Raw genomic sequence first — 16,195 nt, 5'->3', positions numbered from 1 at the left:
ATAATAGGTTATAAAAGTTATTTTTTATTCACATAAAAGGTCAAAATATGATTTTGACCAATAATTATTTTAGGAATTTAGTCGGCATTAATTTTCTTACAAGGTATTTTTTTAAAAAATTTTGAGCCATTTTTTGTAATGTTTTTGATCAGCTAAATGTTAGAGTTAAATTTTTTTTAATAATAGCAACATGTTCAATGTGTCATTTTTAAAAGTTAAACGAAGGAATTGCAATGTATAAAAAATTAAAATACTAAGCATTCTTGAGTAAATAATTGAGGGATAAAAATGCTATTTAACTCAAAAATTTATTAGAAGAGCTTTACGCCTTTTGTCTTATTTGGTTCAACTTGAACCAATTGGAGCCGGATATAATAATAAGGTAGTTTGATACCAAAAATATAATTTTTAATAAAAGGGGGCAAGGTTTATAAATTTCATATAACGTTGAAATGGCATGATAGTGGAGAGAAAGTAGAAGTGTTGCTTTGTGTTGAAAATGGGTGAGAGGATGGCTCATGAATTGCTCTCTCTGCTTCTTCTTCTTCTTATCCTTCTCAACTACTTGTTGCTTTCATTTGCAGAATCACCAACCACAGCAAAAGAGGATGGTGAGTCCTCTTTCATCAGTTTTCTGATCTTCTCTTCTTTACTTTTCCTTCACTTGTTCATAAAACCAGAACAATTAAACATTAATTTCATAAACCATCTTTAATCCTACCTTCATATACAAATGAGCCTTTCGCTGTAAGACTCTGTTTCAGAACCATCTTCTACCTTCATAAACCATTTCTTTTATATAAAATTTGATAGAATATCGACTAAAGCTTGAAAAGTATTCAGTAAATTTAACTGACCAGAACTTGGTAAATTTGATGCTTCTCATAGCTTGCCAAGTGCAGGATTGAGATTATAACTTGTTTATTGAAGCGAGTTTCGAGTTCAGAGATAAAAAAAAGTTTGATTCTTTTTTTTTTCCCCGACCATAAAAGTTCGATTCAGCTTATCAATATGTACACCTATTAAACTATATACTCTTTTTTATCTTTATTATAAGGTACCATTTAGAAGAATTTTTGATATTTAATATAAGGCATCATGAAGGCGATTTTATTACTATTTTTCAATTTTACCCATATTGTAAATTTAACTTTATGGCTCATCATATGTGCTGTGTCTCTCTTTCTATTTTTTAATTGGGGTAAGGTTGTAATTGTCTTCAATCTAAGACTTATTCAATGAGTTAATTATATTTTTTAATTCAAGTAAATTATTTGAAATCGCCTTATAATAAAAGCTGGAAAAAGAATGGATATATGTATATATAGTATACCTATTCATGAGCTGCCTTAGTTCTACCTTAGTAACGTCAAATTCATGCCATTAAAAAAAAAAAAACATCAAATTCAGAAATTCTTCGCCTTTGTGCATGGATGGCTATCTCAAGAAATAAAAGTTTTTCATTGTTAGTTTTTGGATCAAGTAGCATCTATGCCTTCTGTCATTCTATGCAAGCTAAGTGTCAAGAGGTCCCCTTGATTTTACTCTCATTTGATTTTCTTTTTTCTTTAAAAAAATTATTTCTTTTTTATTATCTTATTTTTCAAAAAGTATATTGTAATTGATTTTATTTGAGTCAAACCACAAAAATACATCTCTTCATTCCTTGTTTAAGGGAATTATACCTCAAATTGTCACTACTTCTTCATCCAAAATTATAAGACAATTTAAATTAAAATTGCACATATTAATAAAATTCAATAATTATACTTTATAAATTTATTTTTTAAAAAAATTATAAATTTTTTAAAAATATCTCTATACACTTGATCATTATGTTATAATATTATTTTAATTTTTTTAACCTAAAAGATAACATTAAAAAAATTTATTAATGAAACCTTATTTTTTAAAATTATTTAATAGTTTGAAACAATAAAATTCTTCAAAAATTGTAGAGAGTGTAATAGAAGAATTATTTTTCAAATCATCCTTAACTTTTAAATTTATCTGAGATTTTTTTTTAAAATGGAGCCTTTTAACTTAGGGAAGGAAAAAAAAAACGTTTTTAAATAGATTATGAATGTTTAAATCACCCAAAGATTAACAATTAAAAATTATATTAATTAAAATCATAACAAAATTTTTAATTCTTTAATTTTGTCTCAATTATTAATTTGGTCATTTTTATTTTTTTAAATTATTATGTGAGTCTTTAAGTTTAAAGTACAAATTAACTATCAATATAATTTAATGTGTAAAGTATATTGATAACTTGGCATGCATATATAGTTAAATTAGACCAAATTGACCTTCACATTAATTTAATTTTATCAATATAATCCCTTACCTTGTATTTTGTTTTTTTGTTTTAAAAAATTGAAAAGTCTGTATTTTACCTAAAATAATTATACTAATTTTTATTAATTCATATTACTACTATTATTATTCTCTTATTCAAGTTAGTAAGTTTTAATAATGTAACTTCTTTTCTAAACAATGAAGATCAAATTGATAATTAAAATAAATTTAAGGGATTAAGTTGATAAAAATTAAACAAAAGACCAAATTGATAATTGGGATAAATTTGAGGGACTAAATGTGACATTATCCTTTAATTAAAATAAACAAACTACAAGAAATCATCTAGACATGACTTTTTTTTTAAAAAAAAATGATTGTTTAATTGCTCTGGTCAAAATGGTTTTTTTTCTGTCAATGCTTGACTGTTAGAGGATAGTAATTCTTTCACATGTCAAGTGTTGGAACCAACATTGAGAGAGGAGAAAAATAATTTTTTTTTTGGATAATTTAGAATTCGATCATTTAAAAAAATAATTAAATCATATTAGAAAAATGCAAATTACGACCCGGATTTGACTGAGGCCAACTGCCAAACAGACAAACAAGAAAAATAAAGAAAACATGAATGAAGTTCTTCCCCTTCACCATCTTGCAAGCACTGTCAAGAATCAATGACGGAAACCTACATTTGAATTCTGGACTGAATTATGATGCAGTGAATGCCCTCAATAGTCTGAAGAACTTAATGCAAAAAGTACCCCAAAGCTGGGAGAGTTCGGATCCTTGCAATGGCTGGGAGGGAATTACCTGCACCCAATCACGTATTACTTCCATGTAATGTATCTCTTCTCTATCGAATTCTCACTTGAATTGTCTTCCTGACTTTACTTCTTTCCTTCTGAAACTGAAACTTCATTGCAAGTATTTCAGAAAATTAGCAGGCATGGAGTTGAATGGCCAGATTTCTGCAGATTTTGGACTCCTCTCTGAATTAAAGACTCTGTAAGTGGATCACCCTTTTCTACAACTTTCTTTTTCGGTTTTGGATGACAATGTAATCGCACAATGATCATTTTTCAACTCATTTCATACTTCTTTGTGAACAAAACGTGGTCTCCTTCAAGTGATAGGCATACCTGGTGATAATCCTCTTTGGTTCCCCAAAATATGTATCATGCTGTTTGATATCTTTTTAAAGAAGTACCTCACTATCACACATCTAGAATAAAAATTTTACCAAGATATTTTGACTAAAATAACCGATCTGTATTGCTGCAAAATGGTATTCCTCTTCTCCTTCTAATTTGCTCTGAAATGGGAATTGTTTTTTGACCACAATTGTTTTGCCATAACTAGATTGAGTAATGTGCCAGGAGCTTGAGGAGCAAGTAAACATTGCCCCTTGCATGAGATTATTAACACACACACACACACACACAAATTCTTTATATTCTTTTTTATCTTGTGATGGGACATGTCAAAAAATTTTAAACCAAGGATGTTGTATGTGCTGCAATACTCCTAACTACACTTCATCTCTATTTTTATCTGTATGGATCTTAACTCCATCCTGTGTATTATAGAAGTAATCAGTTTTAATGCATGCACAGGTATATGTTTTATTCCTGATTTTCCTATTTTGTAGGGATCTCTCTTACAATAAGAACCTAGAAGGACCATTTCCAAAAGCAATTGGAAATTTGAAGAAGCTGGAGGAATTGTAAGGAAGTATTGCTATTGTTAGGGTTATTACACAAACATGGATGTGTCTAATAAGAGATAAATAAGCACTAACAAATGGAGATTTCTCATTTATCTTCCAGATTTCTTGTGGGTTGTGGTTTCACTGGTCCTATTCCGGATGAAATTGGATCGTTACGAGAGCTTGTCTTTTTGTAAGATTTGTTTTAACTCTTTCATATGATAAAAATTATTGCAAAAGTTATGTTTTCTTCTTGGCCTGCATCATTTTCGTTGGCTTTACTTCACTCCTACTCGCTTGTTGAGGTTAAATAAGTGAAAAGTTGTCATGTTATAGGTTGGTTAGTACTATGTTAAATCGTCAGTTCCATTAAAAAATTTTAATTGTATCCTTATCAGTATAACTAAGAGATAGGTACATCTAAAAAATGTGTACTATTTGAATTTATATTCTCTTTGTATCACCAGTTGAGGATAGGGACTGTAGCTCACTACTAACTGAAGGAAATATAGACTCTGTTGACATTTCTCATCTTCATAGCTGCAAAAACCATGTCTTCATTACTTTTTTTTTTTTTTCCAATTGTTCTCTTATGACATGTGGTTGTCAAATTATACAAATTAAATCAGCAACTTCATTTGCAGATCTATAAACTCTAACAGCTTTAGTGGAAGAATTCCAGCCTCCATTGGCAATCTATCAAAACTTGAATGGCTAGACTTGTCCGATAATCAGCTTGTTGGACCTATCCCAGTATCAAGTGGAGCTACTTCTGGTTTAGACATGCTACTTAATACACTGCACTTGTATGTCAGTTCTCCTATGCAATAGTTTATTCATGGTTTTCTTTTACACAATACTGGTTTATTTCATATGGTGTATCTAACATATGTCCTTTGCCAAAAGTCATCTTGGGAACAACAACCTATCAGGAGCTATTCCTCCGGAACTTTTCAGCTCAAATATGGCTCTGATACATTTGTAAGTGTCGATAACTATTCTGGTTTAAAAATCTGAACTGTCAAGTGAAGGTTCGTGAATAGTTTTATTACCTCAAACACATCCTTCATTCGATGGCCCCTTTGGCCCAAAGTGTGAACAAAGCATAGTTATCAAGAGAATGGGATGCAGCAAGAGTCCCACTCTAGACCAATCAGTCATAGGTTCGAGTTTACGTGAAGAACCATTGTAACTAAAAATCTTAAGCTATTAATGGGGGACTCATCAGTAATAATATTATAATATATAAAAATTATCCTAATTTTTCTCATCTTGGCTATAAATATTCAATCGAACAATTAGACACTACCATGAAAAATTGGCATTCAGCTTCTCTAACAATAAGATGCACTTGTCAGAAAGCAATGGATCACTATAGTACTTTTTGGGATAACTTTCTTTTTACTTCCCTCTATTTCCCCTCCTGATCAATTGGTAATAAATAAATTAAATTATAGGAAACACCTTTGGACTTTCCCGAAACTACAGTGACCCTCCCTCAAAACATAAATCAAATTGCACAGACCTCCCATCAGTTTTGCTAACTGTGCACCCAGCTGTCATTTTGGCAACCAATGCAACTTACCTTAGAAAGCTTGAGTGGCAGGAAAGAAGAAAGGGGAAAGAACGCTTACATAACGCAAAAACAGAAAGTGAAAACTAGAGACAGTAGTAAAATATTGAATCAAAATTTATGAGGATATCTTCTTTTTGTTAGCCTGCTGAGTTAAGAAAACATTTTTTGGGCAGGATCTTGAATGACAATAAACTTACTGGCAGCATTCCCAAAACACTTGGACGTGCTCAAAATCTAACGGTGGTGTAAGTGTCCTGGTTACCACCTGCTCAAACAAATTCATTGACAGAAATATTCCTAATGCATTTTCACAATAACATTCTTCTGCTGCTACAGGCGCTTGGAAAATAATTTTTTGACTGGCTTTGTACCTGAGAACCTGACAAACCTCCGCAATGTTACAGACCTGTAAGTTGACATAGACATCTTGCCAAATCAAAACGTGCTTATTTCATGTGTATTATTAGCATCTCCAGCCGAAGTTTCATAATTGTTCATCAAGGTTCTTGGTTTTATTTATGTTTGTCAGGATATTGTCCAAAAATAATCTGTGGGGTACCATTCCAAACCTCAGTGGAATGACTGCCCTCCAGTATCTGTAAGTACTAAGTAAAGCATATATCTCTTACGTTTGTATTTTTATCATCTATCCAAAGTTATATATTTTGGTCCTCTAGACTATTTTAGCTCCTCAAAGTTTTACCATCTCATTTTAGTTCTCTAGACTATTTCGTCTTCATGTTGGTGCTCGGCCATGGCATGTTTAAATGGTAGCTGAGCAACTGACATTTGCATTGGCTTCACATTAAGTCAAGGCGCCCTTCTCTATTGATTGAGTTTAACATAATGATAATATGGAAGATAAAACACTCTTTGGAGTGCTAAAATGAAATCAGATTTACTTGAGGACCAAAATGTCAGTTCACTTATTTTTGTGGTACTGGCTAAGTTTTTGACATCATTCGTGTAGGGATATGAGCAACAATAACTTCGAGCCATCCGAATTTCCATCATGGCTTCAAAATTTACAATTTTTAAAATCACTGTACGCTTTCTTATTTCACTTCTTTCTCACATCAGTTCTGTCTGTGTGTGTGTTTCTGTAATTTCAACACTCAAATGCAGTTAGCTCTGATTTTTTATGACAGAATAATGGAAAACACAAATCTTCGAGGGAAGATTCCTGCTGCATTTTTCAGTCTAGCCAATTTACGGACTGTGTAAGTGCCAAATTATCTAAACTAGTGATACTTATGGTCATCATAGGAGTAGTGTCATCCGTGACGAATATTCTGCATGTGATCTTAGGGTTCTGAAAGACAATGAACTCGGTGGAAGCTTGGACATTGGCACCAACTACAGCAAACAACTGAAACTGATTGATTTGCAGAATAATAGTATTGAGGATTTTAACAAACAAGATGAAGCCTCTGGGATCACAATAATGTAAGCATAGATGTTAACGGTTCTAGTCATTTTTCAATCTTGTGTTGCATAGGTTATTTGATTATATCTGACAACTTTATTTTAAGAATAAGTTATGCATACAAAGTATGAAAACAGGTTTTCCTGAATTTGGCTGAGTTAAATGGTAATATGAACTCTAAACTATAAACTCAGGAGTAATTTGAACCTGAGTTCATGTTTGATACATTTTGAATCCTAAACCATTAAACCTGTGACAATTTAGGCCCTGTTGATAATTTCAAATAAACGTCCGTTGTCTATGGACCATTTAATTTTTTCCCTCTCCCTATCTGCTCTCCCCTCCCTCCCTCCTCTCTTACGTCCACCATCTCTCTCCGTCTCCAACTGTACGTGGCGGGAGCGCTTGCAGGAGAGGTGGCGTCCTTAACGTCAGAGGCAGAAGCAGGCAAACTCAGGACTCTTCCGAAGCTATGGAGCCCTGTCGGGGACACCAAAAGGTGGGCCATTGCAGACGTGGCAGGGGACAGGTAAGGAGGAGAACTGAAGGTTTCAACAGCATTGTCGAGTTTCGTGCTGGAGGTCGAAGGCAAGGGGAACGAAGCAAAAGAGGTTTGGTCAGAGGCATTTAAATTCTCACTGAGTACCCTGACGTCTGCACGCAGGTTCACGAGCAGTTCTTGAGACGGAGGAGTGGCGGCGGAGGCGAGATTTGTATATGGGTGCATCTGCAGTATCCTCTGCACGCATACTTGGAAGTTAAGGAAAACAGGGGAAGATGATATTTCACTGGGAGGGCTTGAGGGCAACGTGCCTGGAAAGAAGGCAAGAAGGAATGACACAGAATAATGGCAAAGGGTCGGCCATGGTGGATGCAAGAGAGGAGAGAACAGCCGGGTAGAGAGACAGAATTAAATGGCCTATGGTTAACCGACATTTATTTAAAATTAATAGCTCGGGTAAAATTCCAATATACTTAATTATTTATGGTTTAAAATTTATCAGTCAGGAGTTTAGGATTTAAATTATCATCTATAGTTTAGGTCCTTTTGTAAATTTCCTCTAAATTTTGCTAAAATTACTAATACTTTTCTTATATTTTAAAAGAAATATACAAATCTCTTGTGAAACAAAACGAAAAACAAAATGTATCAGTATCACCCTCAAGCCTCCCTGATAATAAAATGGAAGTCTGTAATTTCATCTAAATTCAAAGAAGTTTTGTAATTTACTTTTTCTAGCAGAAGGTTTGGGTAAATTTCGAAAATAAAAGACACATCTGTACAAATTTTATCAAATGTCAAGGGAGACCTTTGTTGGTGTTGGAAATAAAAAAGAGGTCTTTGTAATTTCAACAGCAATTGTGTGAGGTCCATGTAATCTACTCTCGTGTTATAAATAACTTGTGCTTTCGGAATGAATTGGTATTCACAATGTCTATCTTTTTTCTTTTTATACGCCCACATAGATGAGTAATGATTGCATTTTATCTCCAGACTTGTGGACAACGCTGCTTGCTATGAAACAGGCTCTGAAACAAGCACCCTCTGCACCATACAGAATAAACCACCTGCAGAGTCGCCCAAGAATTGTGTGCCCGATAGATGCAGTGTTCCAAATCAGATTTCTAGTCCCAATTGCAAATGCGCACAACCATATGAAGGAACTTTATCTTACAAAGCTCCTTCTTATATGACAAACGAAACTTACGTTGAGGAATATCTATTGGAAACATTCCGATCCCACCATCTACCTGTGGACTCTGTTTCTGTGATCACTCCAACTTGCTTTCCATTTCATTGTTTTAAATCCCTCATACGAATCTTCCCTTCAGACCAAGACCACTTCAATCAAACAATGATATCTGCAATAAGTCTGCTACTGAGTAACCTCACTACAATTCAAGCATATTCTTTTGTTCTTGGTCCTAATGACTATGGCAATGGTAACTACTTTCAATCATTTGGTCTTATTCATGTTTTATTACTCTAATGGTCTCTAGAGTTCCACAAATTTTTTAATTTTGAGTCCATATAATTTCAAAAAATAATAATTTGGCCCTTACCTGTGAACCTCCCCGTCTATGGGCTGTGAAAATATATGTTTTTCTTGGTCAACAATGTATTATCTTAGCATTTAAATATGCAATATTTATGCCAACTCAGCCTGGGGAAGTGATGAGATTTGAATCTTCTGAAATTTAAGAGCCTGAAAAGAGATTCTAAAGGGAGCGATAGATAGATGAGAAGGAGACCCAGTAGACTGAATTGGGGTGAATCTTGAATATTCAACGTGTCAGTCAACAGGCTTCCATGACCCTCAAATGAAAGCTTAATGATAAGGGAGGACCAAACTAAGAACTGATTAGAACTTTGAGGACCAACAGAATAATTAATTATCATTTCATATAGAAAAAAGCATTGGTAGTTCTCTATTCAGACTATTTTATGATAGTATCTTGCAATTTGTAAGGACTTGAAAGTTCACGTAAATCATCAAACGCCAGCATCATAATTGGAGCTGCAGTTGGTGGTTCTGTGTTGCTTGCGCTATTTCTTCTAGCTGGTGTCTATGCTTTTTGCCAAACGATAAGAGCAGAAAAAGCAATTGAAGAAAGCGATCCATTTGGTCAGATAGCTTTATTCTACTCAGCTCCTCAATTGCTACTAAATCATATGCAATTTAGTTATATCTGTATATTTGACTTCACGAAATGCAGGACACTGGGATGCGTGTGACAGCAGTGGCGCGAGACCTCAGTTACATGGAGCAAGGAGGTTCTCTCTCAAAGAACTTCAGGAATACACGAACAATTTTTCACAAGCAAATGAGATTGGATCTGGGGGTTATGGGAAGGTATTGATCATTTTCTTTTTAGGAAATAGACTCCAGCCTCTCAAATTCTAGAGGCCCCTCGTTTCTTTTCTAGTTTTTTATTATTCTTTTCCTTCTACCGTAATCTGATATCCAACTTTGGGATGGGATATTACATCTTTGTTTCATAAATAATCCAGTAGATTACACAGACTTTTTCTAAATTTTTGTTGACCTTTCACAGACTTTCCTTCTATAATTTTTTTAATTAAACTTTCCTTTTATTTTTAAATAATACAAATCTCTCCTTTTTGTTAAAAATTCATCAAACCTCCCCTCAATTTCAAAACCACACAAGTCTTTTAATTAGTAAATTATACAAGCTTCCATGAGCTTTTTTGAAATTACACAAACTTCCTATTTATTTAAATTTAAAATGCACAGAAAATATTTTCTGAAAATAGAAGAGGTCAATGTAATTTCAGAATACTCAGGGAAGATCTAGATAATATACTTTATATTTAAAGTGGGGTTTGAGTATGTTTTGAAGATATAAGAGAAGTATGTATAATTTTAGCAAAACACAAGGAGAGTTGATAATTTACTTTCGTTTTAGGGAGATCTTTGTGTAGGTTTTGAAAATAAAAGAAAAATCCATGTAATTTCAATAAAACTTATGGATGGTCAGTTTACCCAAAAAAAAAAAGGGTAGTCCTTGCAATTATCTCTAAATAATATAAGAATTCTCCATCACTTTCTTAAGTATTTTAATACTCTTAAATTTGGACTTAACAGGCTTCTTTTTGAATCCTAAACAGTTAGCTTAGTTGTTAAGGAGAGACAATGTCTCTCCTCACTAATTTAAATTCAAGCTCTCTATAGAGATCAGAGTACCAAGGGAATAATACCCTAAATATACACTAGGTCAATTTTGAGGAGTATGTCCTCTCTCAGGGGGGAATTTAGTTTAAGCCAATCTAATGAAACCCCTAATATAATAATACCCAAAATGAAGTTATTGCGTTTTGGAATCTTCTTACTACGCTTATGATAACATTGGAAAAGTATCAATGATACTTCATGTATTTGGTTCAGGAAACATGGCAGTCTTTAAGCAAGAACTGTTATATGAACAAGCTAGTGACAACGTTATTGTGCGTGTGATATATATTTATACCTACATTGTAATATGTGAATGTCCACAGGTTTCTCGGGGAACTCTTCCCAATGGACAACTGGTTGCAATAAAACGAGCTCAGAAACAATCAAATCAAGGGGCACTTCAGTTTAAATCTGAAATTGAACTCCTTTCAAGAGTTCACCATAAGAATCTGGTCAGCCTTGTGGGATTCTGCTTCGAGCGAGGAGAACAAATCCTGGTTTATGAATTTGTCCCCAACGGAACCTTGAAGGATAGCATCTCAGGTAGAGCATTTATCAGTGGTTTGATTTTGAACCAAAACTAAGGTGGATTAACATGAATGATTTCGCAAAATGGAAGACCTATTTGGATTTTCATTGATTTGGTGTTATTTAGTTCATGTTCTTTTTTTTTCATATTTTTTTCTTTTCTAAATAATTTTAGTTGGACTTTTATGCCATTGCAGGGCTTGAAAATCAATTTCTAGAGTATCAGATCATCATTAGCTTAATGCTTTCTTCAATCATGAATATATGTATGCATGCATGCATGCATGTATGTCTCACCATTGGTTCAATTTCAACCAAATATGACGAAGTCAAAATGACAACCAAACTGATTAGATTTAGTTTTGACATGTGGGAAACTGACACCGACAACATTTTTTTTCTTTGAAACCCTTACAATTTTGTTTCGTTTTGTTCAGTCTGAATTGGTTAATCAGTTCAATTCAATTTTAAAAACTTCTAATCTCAAGTACCTGAAGTAAAGATGCCATACTTGGTTTTTTTTTTTCATTCACGTTTACTTTGATCCTCACCTAGTTCAAGCATCTCTCATGTAAGAATCATAATTATTAGTCCTAACCGTTGTTTATCAAAGGACACATGACTAGTTCATAACATTTTTTTGCACATGATCTACCACTGTTTCAAATCAAAAGCTTAACCTGGTACATGAAGGCTCATGAATAGTTTTAATTGCAATCTCTATCAATGCAAATGGTCTATGCAGGGAAGTCGGGTATAGTGTTGGACTGGACTAGAAGGTTAAAAGTAGCCCTTGGTTCTGCCAGGGGTTTGGTTTATCTTCATGAACATGCCAATCCTCCTGTTATACACAGGGACATTAAATCAACCAACATCTTGCTGGATGAACACTCGAATGCAAGAGTTGCTGATTTTGGTCTTTCCAAGCCTGTGGACAATTGTGAAAAAGATCACGTTACTACACAAGTTAAAGGAACAATGGTTGGTATAATATCTTCTAAACCTTTCTACCATACAAAAAAGCTTTTTTCTTTTTCTCTGACACCCATTTAATCCTGCACTTTAGTTGTATATGGAACATAATAATATGATGGAAGGCATTTCATTAATTCTGTTATTGCAAGTTGTGACCATAACCTTCTTTGTAATGTACTCTTTCGTTTCTGTATATAAGAGAAAAAAAACTATATCACATAGCTTAAGAAAGTTAGTTAACCATAATAATTATGTCTGAAAATTTAAAAAAAAGAAATTAAAATGTCCTATGTTAATCAATATAAGCATGCATTAATTATTTTTTGTTAATGTAAAATATGAGGGGTGATTTAGAAAATGTATAATAAATGCTTATTGAAATCTGTAATTTCGCTTATATAAAAAAAAAATAAGTAAAAAGTGGTAGTTTCTTTTATAAATAAAAATGGAGAAAGTAATTAGTGGGCACAATGAATATATTCAGAGTATAATCTAAATCTTAAAAGGACACAACCTTTTTTACCTTTTTCTAAATGTTTGCTATTTGGTTGTAATAAAAGAGGAAACATGAGAAGGAATGGTTTTGGAAAGAATGTTTAGTTGTGAAGGATATTCAGTTGCCATAATTTTACAGGAGGATTATAATAGATAGCATCAAGTTTTCTCTTCAAAAATATTTTGCATTCCAGAAAATTCATTGAAGTTCTCGACACAGGGCTATTTGGATCCGGATTATTGCACAACTCAACAGTTGACTGAGAAAAGTGATGTCTATAGCTATGGAGTGGTATTGTTGGAGCTGTTAACTGCAAGAAAACCAATACAAGCAGGGAAACATATTGTGAAAGTATTTAGGAGTACAATTGATAAGACAAAAAGATTGTATGGCCTTCACGAAATTCTTGACCCAGCTCTTGACTTAGGATCCCCATTGAAGGGACTGGAGAACTTTGTTGATCTTGCAATGAAGTGTGTTGAGGATTCAGGAGCTGACAGACCGACAATGAGCGATGTGGTGAAAGAAATAGAACACTTGTTGAAGTCTGCTGGTCTGAACTCCACTGCTGAATCATCAGCATCTAATTCAGCTACCTTCGAGGAGTTAAGTAATGCGACTTCCCAAGTGTTCTCAACAGCACTGAGTCTCCGGATTCAAGTTCACTCGACAACGTCAGAAAGATTAAGCACAAGTAAGTCTTCTTTTCACGTTGGAACTGTAAGGCAACTTGTTGATCAAGTGCTGCAGGACCCAAAAGGAGGAACAGAAAAAAGGTGTTTATCAAGAGTATATAGCATTCTAGGTTTTAGAATTAAAAAATAAACTGTAAATTAAGAGTTTTTGAAAGAGAGAATTGTGTATTTCTATTAGAGAACAGTCTAGCAAACATGTTAAAAAAACGGCATCTAATTTTCCTTTCCATCGTTCCTTGATGTGTAAATTATTAGTCTTTGAACATAGAATGCGATTTGATAAATTGGTTTTGCTATGGTTTGCTTGTTTGGTAATTAATGGGAAAAGAGTTATGATTTGCAAGAGGCAGTGGCAGTGTTTGGTGATGAATAATTGAATAAATTACTATTCTTCTTAGAAGATATTTAAATTATATAATGTTTTATTTTAACAATTTTGCTTAAGTTTCTCTCACTTAAATATAATATTCATTTTATATTTTATCTCACAATATATTTCTGTATGTTTCAGTGCTTTTTTTTTGTCAAAATTTTTTTAATCATTTTAAAAGTTACTTCATCTGTTTAAAAATGTAAGGTATTTTTAACTGAATCTTATTTCTCAATAAAATAGTTAACTACTTTTCAACTAATCCTATTTTTTTATATTTACCCCTATTAAATACTCTACAATAAATATAAAGTCATTGTCAATAGGGATACTTTTAAAAAAAGGCAATGATTACTTCTCAAAAGATTAAAAATGCCTTAAATTTTTTAATATTTAACAATTCAAAAAATGTCTTACATTTTTTAATGGAGGGAGTATAATTTATTTTAAACCACAGTTACAAGTTATATAAATTTAACATATTCTAAATACAAAAAAAGACAATCACTACTAACACTAAAGTTCTACCAAATGATAAAATCAGTTTGTAGTCCCAAGGTCCTTAGCTGCAATTTAGTTATTCCGTTGCATTGACTAAAATGTTGATGGTTTGAAAATCAGGAGCCCAGGCAAACTGGTGGTTGAGACTTGATAGTGCGGTGATGGTGAATCTAATTCGGGGCGGCGGACAGAGGATTAGCAAGTGCAAGATCAATGGGGAAGATATCCAAGACTTGAGAAAAAGCAACTGTCATGTATGATATATATAGAATGTCGCTTGATTATCCTTTTTTTGTTTGTTTTCTTTCTCCATCTCATGAGGCACATGTTTCCTTAATTATGCCGACACTGGATAAGTCTTCATGGGGTTCCTGACTTCCTGTTATGTGTACATGGCAAATTTCTCGTGTATGTGTTCGTGAATATACATATCTTACAATAAAATCTCGAGTGCAGGTTGCTAGTTCCTCAAATGCTGATATCAATTTGCTGAAGTTGCTCTCCTTGCTTAAAATATCCAATAAGAGCAGAGATCAGAAATGGAAATAGAATCAAGCTTGCATTATGGTAGTTTGAGTAAAGGGAAATGACAACTTTTGCATAGGATATTAACAACAACAACAATAAACCTTTATCTCACTAAGTGGGGTCGGCTACATAGATTGTAAGATGACATTATGCTCTATCATTTATCAAGCTTTTAGAAATATTATTAACTAAGAGATCACGTTTAACAACTTCTAAGAATATTCTCTTATACCTTTCTCTACCCCTCTTAACAGAACTCAAAGTTATATGTTTCACTCCTCTCACTAGTGCCTCCCGCGGTCTTCTTTGTACATGTTCAAACCATCTCAAATAATTTTCTATCATTTTTTTTTCAATAGGTGCTACCCTTACTTTTTCGCGTACGTACTCATTTTAAATTTTATCTTTATATGTATGTCTGTACATCCATCGTAGCATTCTCATCTCTGCTACTCCAACTTTATATGCTTGTTGTCCTGTGTTAGAGTCCAGCATAGGATATTAACAAGTGAAAAATTTGTAAGGGTAAAAATTTCATGATAAAATGCATTAAGTTATACGATGATAGAATTGACAAGTAATGTATAAGTTATACGCGATTAGAATTGACATGGTCTTTTTTAAATATAAGACAATTTTATTAAATGCATCCCTATTAAGATAAACATTAGGTAGTTAACATTTTAATTTTTTTTTTCTCAACTTTGCCTTTCTTTAAATGGATGAGAAATAGATCATATTAACGCAGGGTTCGAAGTAATTTTAATATATTATTTTTAAAAAAATATTATTTGAAAAAAAAAAAAACACCTTGTTTACTAACTAAAATACCTTGTCACCGGAGCAAGAACGAGACTATGAACATCAGCCTTCCTCCACCAGGACCGCAAACTGACAGAAATTTACTCGGTCAGACTAATGACATTTATGAATTTGAAAAAGTCAATTTTAGCCATTTGAAACCTAGCGGGCAGCGCATGTGCAAGAGGCAGATGGTGGCGACGATGGACGTATAACTGCACAAGGCTCGTTGTCTTGTCACCTGATGGCAATTGAGGCTGATGGTTGGGAATTAAAAGCTTAGGGATAGCCAATTTGCACCACTTGTTTTAATTTGTTGCTTGTGTTTAATTTGGGTTATCTTTTCATTCAATGCCGTCCCCCACACTCCACAAAGCTCTGCACCGGAAGTGACAAAGACGTGTGTCTAAGCTAGTTCTTCCACCCACGAGGCGTTGACTTGGCTGACTCGTGATTTTTCTTTTCCTTCACCCTTTTTGGGTGGGACATTTCACGATGGGAAAATATCATCCGTCCAGAGGAAATTTCAAATTTTAAGTTAGTCTTTTATCAAAAAAAAATATATCAATTTTAATTTAATAATAATTTATTTTAAATT

At 33.2% G+C, this 16,195-nt stretch overlaps 1 protein-coding gene across 3 annotated transcripts; it reads left to right on the top strand.

The window, feature by feature from the left end:
* Positions 1–465: 465 nt before the first annotated feature.
* Positions 466–15,005, top strand: LOC129287312 (leucine-rich repeat receptor protein kinase HPCA1-like). 3 transcript variants are annotated; one of them, XM_054923525.1, is made up of 20 exons: positions 466–611; positions 3,021–3,138; positions 3,235–3,306; positions 3,950–4,024; positions 4,128–4,199; positions 4,651–4,812; positions 4,913–4,987; positions 5,756–5,827; positions 5,919–5,990; positions 6,112–6,180; positions 6,553–6,627; positions 6,731–6,802; positions 6,891–7,028; positions 8,504–8,952; positions 9,480–9,635; positions 9,727–9,863; positions 11,027–11,246; positions 11,977–12,212; positions 12,922–13,396; positions 14,389–15,005. In XM_054923525.1, the coding sequence occupies exons 1-20, from the start codon at positions 500–502 to the stop codon at positions 14,526–14,528; spliced, it is 2,997 nt and encodes a 998-aa protein (XP_054779500.1). In that variant the 5' UTR covers positions 466–499; the 3' UTR covers positions 14,529–15,005. The 3 variants fall into 3 exon arrangements, with proteins under 3 accessions (XP_054779500.1, XP_054779501.1, XP_054779503.1); XM_054923526.1 differs by lacking the exon at positions 6,112–6,180; XM_054923528.1 differs by lacking the exons at positions 6,112–6,180; positions 6,553–6,627.
* The last annotated feature ends 1,190 nt before the right edge of the window (positions 15,006–16,195 follow it).

The sequence above is a fragment of the Prosopis cineraria genome, unplaced genomic scaffold (assembly GCF_029017545.1).
Source record: "Prosopis cineraria cultivar Desert tree isolate PC_DT_omini unplaced genomic scaffold, ASM2901754v1 PC11, whole genome shotgun sequence".
Classification (NCBI taxonomy): domain Eukaryota; kingdom Viridiplantae; phylum Streptophyta; class Magnoliopsida; order Fabales; family Fabaceae; genus Prosopis; species Prosopis cineraria.
This window is presented reverse-complemented; position numbering and strand designations above follow the sequence as displayed.

Excerpts from the sequence above, each read along its gene's own strand:
- LOC129287312 (XM_054923525.1), top strand. The coding sequence starts at position 500 with ATGGGTGAGAGGATGGCTCATGAATTGCTCTCTCTGCTTCTTCTTCTT. Across the intron at positions 4,025-4,127 it reads TTGAAGAAGCTGGAGGAATT|ATTTCTTGTGGGTTGTGGTT; the intron begins GTAAGGAAGTAT and ends TTTATCTTCCAG. Across the intron at positions 8,953-9,479 it reads TCCTAATGACTATGGCAATG|GACTTGAAAGTTCACGTAAA; the intron begins GTAACTACTTTC and ends GCAATTTGTAAG.